This window comes from Oryzias melastigma, linkage group LG4 (assembly GCF_002922805.2).
Source record: "Oryzias melastigma strain HK-1 linkage group LG4, ASM292280v2, whole genome shotgun sequence".
In the NCBI taxonomy this organism is placed as follows: Eukaryota; Metazoa; Chordata; class Actinopteri; order Beloniformes; family Adrianichthyidae; genus Oryzias; species Oryzias melastigma.
Window position 1 is genome coordinate 19945422 of NC_050515.1, and position 11638 is coordinate 19957059.

Sequence of the window (11638 nt, forward strand, 5' to 3'; positions counted from 1 at the left end):
ATGTTACTCATTTGAAATGACTGCCCCTAAAAAAGGAAGAAAAAAACGAAAAAAAATTAAAAAGACAGATTGACACATTAGACGAGTTTCCTATCTATTTTTCTAAGCTTCTTCAGTTATGTTGATGATACCATAGTTTTGCAGACAATTTTCTAGAGGGAATTCATGTTAAAACCAAGACTAAAACCCACAAAAATGATGCAATATTTCTTATAAAACCACTTTTGCTGACGCAAAGCTTAAAAATTCCCGCCACAAATTGACTTACTTCTCAAACTTTTATAACTACCGTCTTATTTTTAGATACAATTTTAGTCCCTTGTCAGCAGACAGACCAAAACCAGCCCTCTGAGAACCAGCCTCTACATAAATCTATCTCCCTATGTTTGATGTTTCCAATTGTTCACGTCAGGAATATAAGTAAGTTTTGTTTGAAACTTACTGAAGGTTAGCAGCTGTCCAGTCTCAACAACCCTAAGTGATTTCCAAATATAGTATGACGTGCGTTCCCAGGTTGTCTACGCCTGTGGATTTGAATTGGGTCTGTTATAACAGAATGCAGCGGAGTGGCTAAAACTTTGACTTGACAAGTTGCTATTTTTTGCTTGCACTAAGTGGGAACAAGAGCAGCGATGTGACCTGCACTTTTCTTTTAACTGAAGAGATGACCTGACACCCAGACGATGTCTTTTTTTAGGCCAACAGCGGCAAATGTAGGAGAAAATCCATGCATATTTACACTTGGATAAAAAAAAATAAAAACTGAAACAAAACCTTTTAGTCATTGCTTTTGTCACAGATTCTGCAGAGATGAGTCAGATTTTGCTTCAAAATTGTGTCAGAAAGTCTTTACAGGAGGCGTGCTAATAATCACACATCTGCTGTGCTGCGGGTGGAGGGGAGGAGGGGGTCTTGTCAGCATACAGAAAATGAGGACACAGACAGCGATCTAAAACTCTGCATTGCACCAAGTTAGATAACACCAACGATATTCATGCTCACACAAATTGTCACAAGATCTAGAATTGAACGGCTTAGTTTGTCCCGGAGACCAGACGGCTCAGAAATTGAGCGAATGCTGCTTTACGAGTCGTCTGTATACGGGAGACAGAGCAGCGATGCTGTTTTTAGCCTCCTTCCTCCAGGAGCTGGCCTTACTGCATGGCTGAATAGAACATGCACTGCTTCCTCCTGACTATATGGATTTGTCAGGGATTTTTTTTATTTTTATTTTAAAAATAGCCCAGCAGCACGTGTCGCCTGCATACCGCAGAGTAAGAATGTAGTTCTCGAGAGCTGTGGAGACAGCGATCTGTCAAAACAGAGGAGAAGAGACGGAAGGGGATGGATTTAATGGTGGGAGGTGCAGATTTGTTTGGTTAATGACAGCTCGGTACATGCCAGACGGTCTTTTGAGCGCGTCCATCTCGCTCCTCATTATCTTGTTTGATGAGGTTGTCTGTTGCACATGGATGCAGACATATATCAGCAAATGTGGATGTATTAAAAATTGCTGAGGCTGAATTCCATTTTTAGATGGAGCAGGTTGCAGCTGGAAACCAGCGAGTTGGTTATTGAATGACCGTCTTCATAACAGACAAATCAAACAAATAAATGAAGATGCCTACTTAATCTTATTCATTTAATTATTTATTCACATCTTTTTTAGATTTCAGTTAAATAAACCACAAAGTTAGTTATACATAATTGCTGATAGTAAAAGAAAATCACATTTTTAAAAAATTTTAACATCAAAATAGATAATTAGTTGGTAGGAGAGCAACAATTAATTTGAGCAACAATTCGATTTGTATCATAATTTGTAGTTGATGATATTATTCATGAACAATCGATCCAATTCACTGACAAAAAAATGATCTAAGACATCTTTAGAAAATTCAACTAGTGTGACAAAGCTAAATACCTGGTATTGAACAGAGCAGGTGACGTTTTCCAGATTCCTTGCATTTCTTCCAAGATAATCAAGTGTAAATAAATATGTGTACAAAAAAAACAAGTAATCAAGAATTCATGGTAAATCCATTGAGACTGCAGGTGACTGCGTGTGGTACAGTGGTAGCGCCGTGGAATGGCTGTGAAACAGCAGTATAACAGCAGTTTCAGTGTGAGATCGGACCGTGGAGCGGACGCAGGCACACACGCTTGGACGCCGAAATTCCGCACTCGTGCACGGCTGTTTCCCTGGCCAGTCTGCACTTGTACCGCCGCTTACTGCGTCTATTTAGCGGATGATTGAGGGAGGACGCGCTTATACTTATACTGATTCCGCGAGCATGCATAAAGATGGCAAGTCTAAGCGTGTGTGGCAGTTTTTCCAACTTTTTTACCTGTGATATGCCGTAAAATCCTGTGGGACCGGGCCTTTAGTCCAATTGGAAACGAACCGAGACCACCTTAAAGGAAAAAAAAGAAAGTGGTTCCTGGTCCCGGACCACGGTCTGCTTGGGTGTATTTAAGATTAAGAAGGGTGTAAATACTTTTTTGCAGTACTAAAAAACATACAAATAATCATGTGTAGAGGCTAAGCTGAATTCTGTCATGTGCTGGGAAACAATGCACATAAGCATCAGCTATTTCGAGGTTTCAGGAATGAGTATATATGGCTATCTTTGGATACATACTTATTTTTCTCTTGTGTACTGTAGTAAATAACCCACCCATGCAACACCATTAAAAGAGCCACAGCTTGTCCTATTTGTGCCACGGATTTGTCTCAACGACAGTCTCTTATATTCTTTATGAAAGGTGACGTAAAAGTCAACCTTCACTTCTTGTGCCCCCTCAAAATCTATACATAGTCTGCAAACACTTTAGTTGCCTATTAATTTTGCAGTTCCATCTCAAAATAACTTCTCATTAATAAATGGAGTGCACCTTCAGACTATGACTCATGGTGATGACATGCCAGCTCCCCTTCCAGTTCACTGCATCTGTTTTGCACATAACAGCTGATATAACAAGGATCTCTGGGCTAGACTGCGTCATCTGCAGATCATCTGGAAAAGACTAAAAACAAAGTTGTTACACTTTTTACATAGAGTGTGAGACGCCTTTTTAAAGAAATATCTATTTTAGAGCTTATTTCATTGGAAAAAAAAGGGACTGATGTATTCCCAGAGAAGCCAGCTAAGTAATACTCGCTAATAAGAAATGCCAAAAAACCTGATATGCAATTAGTTGGAGCACAAATGTCCATTTAACCACAGGAAATGCATCAAAACATCCTCTTACTGGCTGATGGAGAACATTAAAGCAAAAATAAAAAAGGCCTTGTGAATGGCTGTGATTAGCGGAGACATTTATTCCAGCAAATGGTGTTCAGTTTGGTAATGAGCTGCACATTTGATGCAATGTTCCCCATTTCAGATCTCGGCATCAAAACAATCCCCTTCACTTAATCTTTAGCAGCACATGTCTCATTCAGATGAAACGAATGCAGCTTAGAAGTACATATGACAAGGTACCAAATGGAAAATGAGCTTGTGATGGACAAAAGAAGACGTCGGATCAGTTGTTTTACCAAATCTCAAGCGTGTTTGTTAGATTACTTGAGAATCTTTTTTTTTTTTTTTTTCTTTGTCAAAGGAACAGTTATGAAAGCTGAAGATTCAGGTAAACAATTTTATTTCCTGAAAGCACACCAAGGTAGCACAGATTATGACCAATGTGAAAAAAGAAGAGCAGGAAGTGAAAAAAATGGAATAAAAGACAATGCTGAGGAAATTAAGACATAGCGCCCAAACAATAGGATCCAATCCAATGGAAATTGTCTTTTCTGAACTTTTAACCCTTGAGCTCTCTTATGGGGTCCAGATCACATTGATGTGTGATCCTTCCCATGACAGAGGTGGACAGGATTCAATGTCCTCCACGGACAGTGAAGATGAAATATCCTTTTTTTAAAAAATAGCTTTGTCTTGTGGGGGCCAGATGACCCCACTTTTAATGTTAATATGCCAAAGATAGCACAAGGGTTAGTATGTTCATAGCATTTTTTGTCAGAGGACTTATATATTTACAAAAAATCATGATTAAAACTTCCACTGAATGTCTTGGGACAGAGTGTAAAATTTGTACACTGGCAGGGAATATGAGCAAAAGGAAACAGGTAACTACTGTACATTTTAGAAGCATTTATCACTGTCCCGATCAGTTTTTTGGGGGCCCGATTCGATTCCTAGTCATTTGATTTCGTGTATTTGTACCAATCCAATACTTTGTAACACATTTGAAACATGAACAAATTAAATAAACAAATTTGGGTTATCCCTTACTTATATTTCATCAACTTTTATCATCTTTTATCTGTCAGGATTCTGTGCTTAGGTTTTCCCTGTCAGTCTCACCATCTTCAGGTTTAGTCATCCACAGCTGTCTTCATTTCAACCCGGTCGCAGTAAAATGCGTACATATGCCACGACTTTGCACTCTGAAATACCGTGTATAATATACGCCAAACACGCTTTTTGCGTGCATATGATACGCAATGGTAGAGGATAGGTTGTGCCGGCGTACAATATACACGCTTTTTAGGTTTCGTTTTGATCACGTGGTAAGAAATCCTCCGGCTTTTTTCCAAATGACGTTGTTCCTGGTTAAGGTTAGGATTACGGTTATGGTTAGAGTTAGAAAAGCAAATTGTTCGTTTGTGGGGCTGTCTGTGATGCTCACGGCTCCACCAGAGGACGTGTCAAACGTGGAAAACAGACTTTAACACGTTTAGGACCGTGCGTATTATATGCACGCAAAAACCGGTTTTGGCGTATATTATACACGGTATTTCCCAAATCGTGGCATATGTACACATTTTACTGAGACTGGGCTCCTTCATTTGGATAATCAATCTCAGTGGATTTAAGTGTCTGGTTTTCAGGTCTTCATTGTCAGGTCATCTGCTCTGCTACGTCACTGGTCTGGTCTACCATGATTTTGTCATGTTTGAGTTTATTTTGTAAATGTTTAAGTTTCCGCCAACAAGCCTTGTCTCCTGCCTTTGGGTCCTTCATAACAGTGTCATTAAAAACTTACAAAGAGCACTTCTTTGAAGAAGCTTTAATAAACAAGTAAAAATAGAGCAAATATAAACTAAGGAAAAAGTAACTTTTTTTTCTTGTTATATAAGGGATAATTAGTCCCGTGCAAGTTTAGTGACTTTAACTTTAATATCTTTAGAGCTGTTAAACATTTTTAACCAAATGTGATTCTGTCTTCATTTAGAATTCTTAAAAATAAATGATGAATTTGAGTGTTATGACTAGCTGATATCTTGAGAACCTTTTGTTAGTTTTTTTAAGATTATATGATTCTTTTTTTAAGCTCTTAACATTTTCAGCTTTGTTACCACAGTTAATTTTCTTAACTTTTATTTTTCTGTCAGATAACAAAAACAGGCATATCAAAGAACACCTCGGGTCTTGCGGAGTTAAATCCTAGAGCTAGCACTTAGCTTACCACAGTTAGATGCTGCTCTGCAGCTGTCTGTCTGCCGGTTTGAAATTAAACACAAAATGTTGAAATGCCTTTATAGGTTGTTGACGTTAGGACAAACCAATAGACACTTGCGGTCAGTTTAAACTGTTTTTAAAAGAGTTATTGATCCTGTAAGTCTGAATCTGTGATCATATCACTAGCTTGACTGAATTTAAGATAAAAACGTTAATTTAACAAAATTCCTTCACTACTCAATGCTCGAAATGGTGTGTTCATAATTTTGTAGAGCTGTCTGAGTCTATAATTCTAAATCAAGTGCTTTAGAAATATCCCAGAATTCTCTGAAAAAAGCCAGTGTGCACTAATGCTCACTGGATTGTAGAATATAGACCACAATATCTACACTTTTTGCAAAAACAAAACAAAAACAACAGTATTTGATTGTATTTTTTATCATCAGAACACAGTGGATTCATACATGTCCTCACTACATCCTTCTATTGATTAGATTCACTTTATTGAAATCAATGACATCATATTCACTACTTAAGAAAAGTAGTGCGCATGGTGTCCGAATTGCTTTAAGAATCCAGGACACTCGACAGTCCTTCATGGAGTTGTTTTTTTAATAGTGAGGGAATTTTGTTTTAGGTCATTAACATCAGAGTATTTAAAAGCTTGGATTATCCTGAGAACAGATAGAAAGGATGAAATACGTGTACACTAACATATTTAGTGCAAAGAAATGTTTTTGTTTTATCAAAAAAGAAAAAAAGGTGATCAACAGATCAATGCTGCTTGTTTACATGGGTGTTGATAGGTAAAAAATAATTATAGATGAAAATGATCAGCTGGTTGAAATCATTGATCCTGTAAAAAATAATTTGATTCTCAAAGCCCCCTTAAGTCTATAATTCCTCTACATGTTTTGTGAATTTACCACCAGCTATATTTCTTAGCCTTCATCTTGCTGTGAAGCTCATGTTGCATAAAGTCTATTTTTGGTTTTCTGCCCACTGACTAATCCTTTTTCTCAAAATATACCAAGCTGTTGATTTAGCGTGTAATTGTCTTGGTATTTCTCTGAAATATTTGCTTGTTTTATGTCTTTGAGTCTGTATGAAACCCATTTCAAATAAAAGCTATTTAAATCAGAAAGGATATAACAGCAAAAATAAAGCAAATGGAATTATAATTGTTAACAAAAACTCTTTATTTTTTTTAATAAATTACTTAATTTTACATAAACAGTTTACCACAAATAATACTTTTCCTCATTCTCTTTGTATTTCAGAGAGCACAGACTGTTCTATAAATGAAATCTGTCATCACATTTGACAAAACAAGATTCGACATACAGTAAAAAATAAAGTGCTTTGAATTGCATTAGACAAAAAGTACTTTAATTTAGCATATTAAGCTTCTACCTTGTAAAGAAATGAGTACTTGAGCTGAAGTGTCTTTACAGCCATGCCCCATCTGGCGTGACCCATGTGTCCTGGAGGCAGAACAGTGACAAACATTACATGACAGCAGCTGCGCACAAATGAGTCAGGACAAAGTGATGAGGGGTGGGGTCAGCGCTTATCTCAGCTTGTATAAGTCAGAAAGGGAGAAATTATGAAATGTTTTGTTGTTGCCTCATAGAGCTTTAGTGTTATTTCAAAGGATCAAGGTGCTGAATCTTCAAAAACCAAAGAAAATATATACATTTCTAAAGGATGATATAGAGTTGACCCTGTTTGCTACTAATTGTGAATTCTGAGATGTCAACAGTTAATATATTTCATTAAAAAAACATATTTTGTTCCATAATTTCACAAAGAGTTTTTGCCACATTTGTGGTACATCAATTTTACAACAAATAAAATTGCCAATGAATTGTATTCCCACATTTTCCTTAGTTTTCCCAGTCTAGTAAGAGGACATGGTACCGTATTCTACAAACTATAGGGCACCCCGGATTGTAATGCACACCGTCAATAAATGGTCTATTCTTATGTCATATAAAAGGCACAACAAACTATAAGACGCATAAAGAGAGACAAGAGTCAGAGATAAGTTCATCAGTCGGTCAGACTTTAGAAGCGTTAGCTATATTGGTGTATTTACAGTACCTGTGACTTTTGCCTTTTAGGTGTCGGCTGTTTCTCAAAAACGTGAGCATCTTGTGTTTCTGTATCAGGCTCTCCACCATGAAGACCAGACTAGGCTGCCTCTCCAAAAAGTCTGACTCCTACAGCGACTTCTCTGAATTCCTGCCACCGGCTCATGAGACCACCGCCAGGTGTTTGAAGTGAGTCTCGTCTCTTTAGGACTGTAAAAATGATTTTCAGTAATAATTTGTTTTTTTTTTTTTTCTTTTTAAGAAAACCATAATTTTTTCAGGTTCATCTTAACTTCTCAGTAATTTAACCCTGTTACCTTTGTGCTATACCCTACATATGTTGACGTTGAGTGGTTATCTAGACCCCACATGACAGTGTGCAGATTTTTTTTTTTTTTCTCAATGATTTTTTGTATTTTCATTGGTGTCCATAGTATACATGAAATCCTGTCCACCTTCATCCACATTTGTCATGGGATGGATAACACGTTAATGTAAGGCTAGGGTAATCCTGACCCCATAAGGCAGCATAAGGGTTAACACAGAAGCTGTGACCAGCGACACCTAAATAACACACGCCCTTTGATATACCCTAAGTCCTCAACCGTTCAGAGATCAATGTAAATCAGATAAGCAGCTTTGCACTGTGTTGCTACCAGACTGGTACCTTGCATTGGCGAAATGTTTCTACTGTATATCTTCCAATTGTACCCGGACTCTAATAAACGCTTGGTCTAACAGGTGCTAGTTACTGTTAGACGTCGATCTCTAATAGTGGCCAGTGACATTTGAGATCCACTCATCTTCCTCGGATTGTGCAGACACTGGGTGTCGGTGGTGTTTGTGTTGTGAGCCAGTCTAGTGATGGTCAAGAAATGCTTTGTGCGGTGGCATACGCCAAAGAACATTCTGGTGAGGACTCTGTCTGATGTTTTTGGCATGGATCCTAAAATGATCTGAGAATGGTGCGACTAGATGAGTGATACTGAAGGACGGCTGCAGAAAAATGATTCATACGGAAATGGATTCCCCGGTCAAGGTGCAAAGAAAGCAAACGACAAATTAGAAGAACTGTCTTGAACATGGGTTATTGACCAAAAGCTAAAAGTGGCTAGTGTCTCCAGGAAAAAGATTTGCATGAAAGTGAAAATAATTTTTGATACGGAGACCGATAATGCTTAAAAAAATGTTGCAGCCAGTGATAATCACAATGCAATACAATGTTCTCATCATTTCAGTAAACCCTGAAATATTCATCTTGGGGTGTTGTCTGCATTTCTTGACCCAGTTTCACCACAACCCATTAGTCATCACTGTTCTGTCTGTGATGGAAGTAACGCTGGTCTCCAATAGACGCCTGTCTTTAATAGACAGCGGGCCGGCTGCTACATTTTTGGAGAAAACACCAGGGAATATCTACATTACTTCTGCTAAAACTTTTTACATTACTTGACAGTATCTCTTGAGATAACAATCAGAATTACTTCTTAAAATTATTACAATCATTGACAAAAATGAGAGAAAAAAGATGTTAAGAATCCGGACTGCCAAAGTTCTATTTCATTTAATTGTGTTAAAAACGGGGATTTAATCTAACTGTCGCAATGTTGGCGACAAGAAGAAGTCACTAAAGATTTGCACAAGCAGGGTACCAATCAAGTTTCCGGTACAGATTGGGTAGCGGCGCACCATTATACAACACATTGCTAACATAAAGTGTTGCATAACAGTGCAAAGCAGCTTTCCTCAGCAACAGAATCAGCTGATTTACGTTGATTGCATAAACGGTTGAGGAGTTACAATAGTCGAAAGAATGTAAACGCTGGAGCTAAAGCTTCAGTTTAGAAGCATCTATTGATTCTTTGAAAAGTGAGGAAAAAAAGTCAGATTTTGACCTCAGTATAGAGAAAACTGTAGAAGATAAGAGTTTTTGAGGGAGAACATGTAAATTAAGATGTAGGATAGCAATAACTTTCTTCTTCTATTTGTTATTGCATTTTTGCATTTGTGTAGAAGTAACTTGTACACTTCTGAGTTTTTGCGGATGTCCTACATTTTGTTCCTAACATTTGTTAGGTCACTGTAAATCAGTAAATCTCAACATTAACATCCCATAGAAATCAAGATCAGCTTTTGTTCATGTGGTGCTCTTGACTTTTACATTAGAAACTAATAACTCATGACACCTGGACACGAAGCTGTGAACACCTCCTGCTTTGACTGCAACTGCAGGAACCACTGAAGTTTGGCATCTGAGAAATTCAGAAGGGGAATATAGCCTAAATGTTGCAAGAAAAAAAAGTTCCTATAGATTTAATGTTGTTTGATTTTATCAAATAGATTTTAAGAATAATTAAAATGTTTGTCACAAGATTGGTAATTTGGCAACTCTGCTTTGAACTAGGGGTGCCATAATTCTCAGTTTGAAATCAAACCATTGAAGCGAATTGTAGGGAAAGTGAATTGTTGCACTTCTATATACCTGTATGTTCAATTTGAGAGTTAAGGAAGATTTATCTATTGTTTAATGACATTACGTCAGGCTTAGTGTAAGCAGACTAAAATATTTTCTTCATTGTTAGCTTATTTGTAAATTTGAAATATGATTTTTTTTTCTGAATTTCTTTTTCTTTATTTGTTGTTTTGTAAATCCTATATTGAACCGAAATCAAACCCAATAATAAAGGTTTGAACTGAATTCAGAAAAAAAAAATCTTGTTGTTTTGGGCATATATTTTAAACATTTTATGGGATTCAATATGTCTTATAGAAATATAAAGATATATTTAAAAGTAAATGTCTCAGACAAAAAATATTTGTTGGATATTTATAAGTTTAATATAACATGAAGTAAAAATTGTAATAATTTGGCTATATTTTTGTCATTAACCATTTTTCTACGGTGTCCGTTGAGATATAAGTTTAAATTCAAACATCAAATTCAAACCTTAATGGGAAAGGTAAACTTATTAAAATTGAAAATTTTAAAATGGGAAAAAAATATCTAAGTAAAAACAAAAGACAACTATATTCTATTTTTTTTTCCAAAGGAAACTTTAAAATTTTAATTAAACGTTTCAGAAGTCCATGCAAGAGCAATAAAACAATAAACAACATTAATGTTAGCTAGAATTATATAATTCTGACATTGATTTATCAGTTCAACCATTTGCTTCTGTCATTTTTTTCCACTATTAGACTATCCACAGATGAGGTCGTTCGATGGTCCGACTCATTCGATCACCTTCTCTCCCACAAATGTAAGTAGACTTGTTTTCTTGTTGTTCTAAGTTAAACGTACTACATAACTCGGCTGCAATTGGAAACAGGAAAATATAAGCTCCTCCCATGTAAATGGCCCCATTCCGTAACACAATATGTTCCCAACATTGTCCCACTTTCAAACCCATCTTCTGTTGGATGCCAGTTCTGTGTTGAGAGGGCCCCTTACCACAGAATGAGTAACATGTTGGTCCCTGACCTTCCTCCAGCTCCTGCAGACTGGCCCACTCACTTCCATCTGCGCAAAAGTGGGTCATTCTTTTTGGTTGCAAACAGGATTAACGTAACAAGCTTGAACCTTAGTGACACAGGAATTTCACTTTAGATTTAACCAAAACAAGTGAGGAGATGCATCTTAATTCGAGCTAGCTTGATCTAAAAGGATCTTAGCTAGCTGCTAACTTGATTTAGTGAAACGTGAAGGATTTGACTCATCCCTAGTGTAAAGGCCAGTGTAAAAAGATTTTTTTTTTTTTTTTTTTTCCAAGACAGGTGTTTTTTCATAAAAATTGAATTTTTCGACTTTATCTGTTAAGGTGACAAAAAAATTGGGGCTTTGTCCGAATTTCCTCACAATTCCCTAAAAGACTATTAAGTGTGGGAATATCTGGTGCCCTGGATTTTATTGCAATTCAGACACATGACCGCTAGGCCTACTTTTTATTTATTTATTTATTTTTAAATGCAAAATATGACATCACCCACTTGTGAAAACCTAAAAGGTATTAAAAATGTACTAATACTTTTTATTAATCTACTGTGATCTCATGACAAAAACTTAAAAAAAAAAAAAAAAAA

General features: G+C 36.6%; 1 protein-coding gene across 2 annotated transcripts in view; it reads left to right on the top strand.

The window, feature by feature from the left end:
* LOC112150759 (regulator of G-protein signaling 8) overlaps nt 1-11638 on the top strand; it is a 32100-nt gene that overhangs the window by 15597 nt on the left and 4865 nt on the right. For both annotated transcript variants that reach the window (XM_024279229.2, XM_024279230.2), the window contains 2 exons: nt 7637-7747; nt 10757-10818. In XM_024279229.2, coding sequence (XP_024134997.1) covers nt 7647-7747; nt 10757-10818 — 163 coding nt within the window. In that variant the 5' untranslated portion in view covers nt 7637-7646. The remainder of the gene's footprint in view (nt 1-7636; nt 7748-10756; nt 10819-11638) is intronic.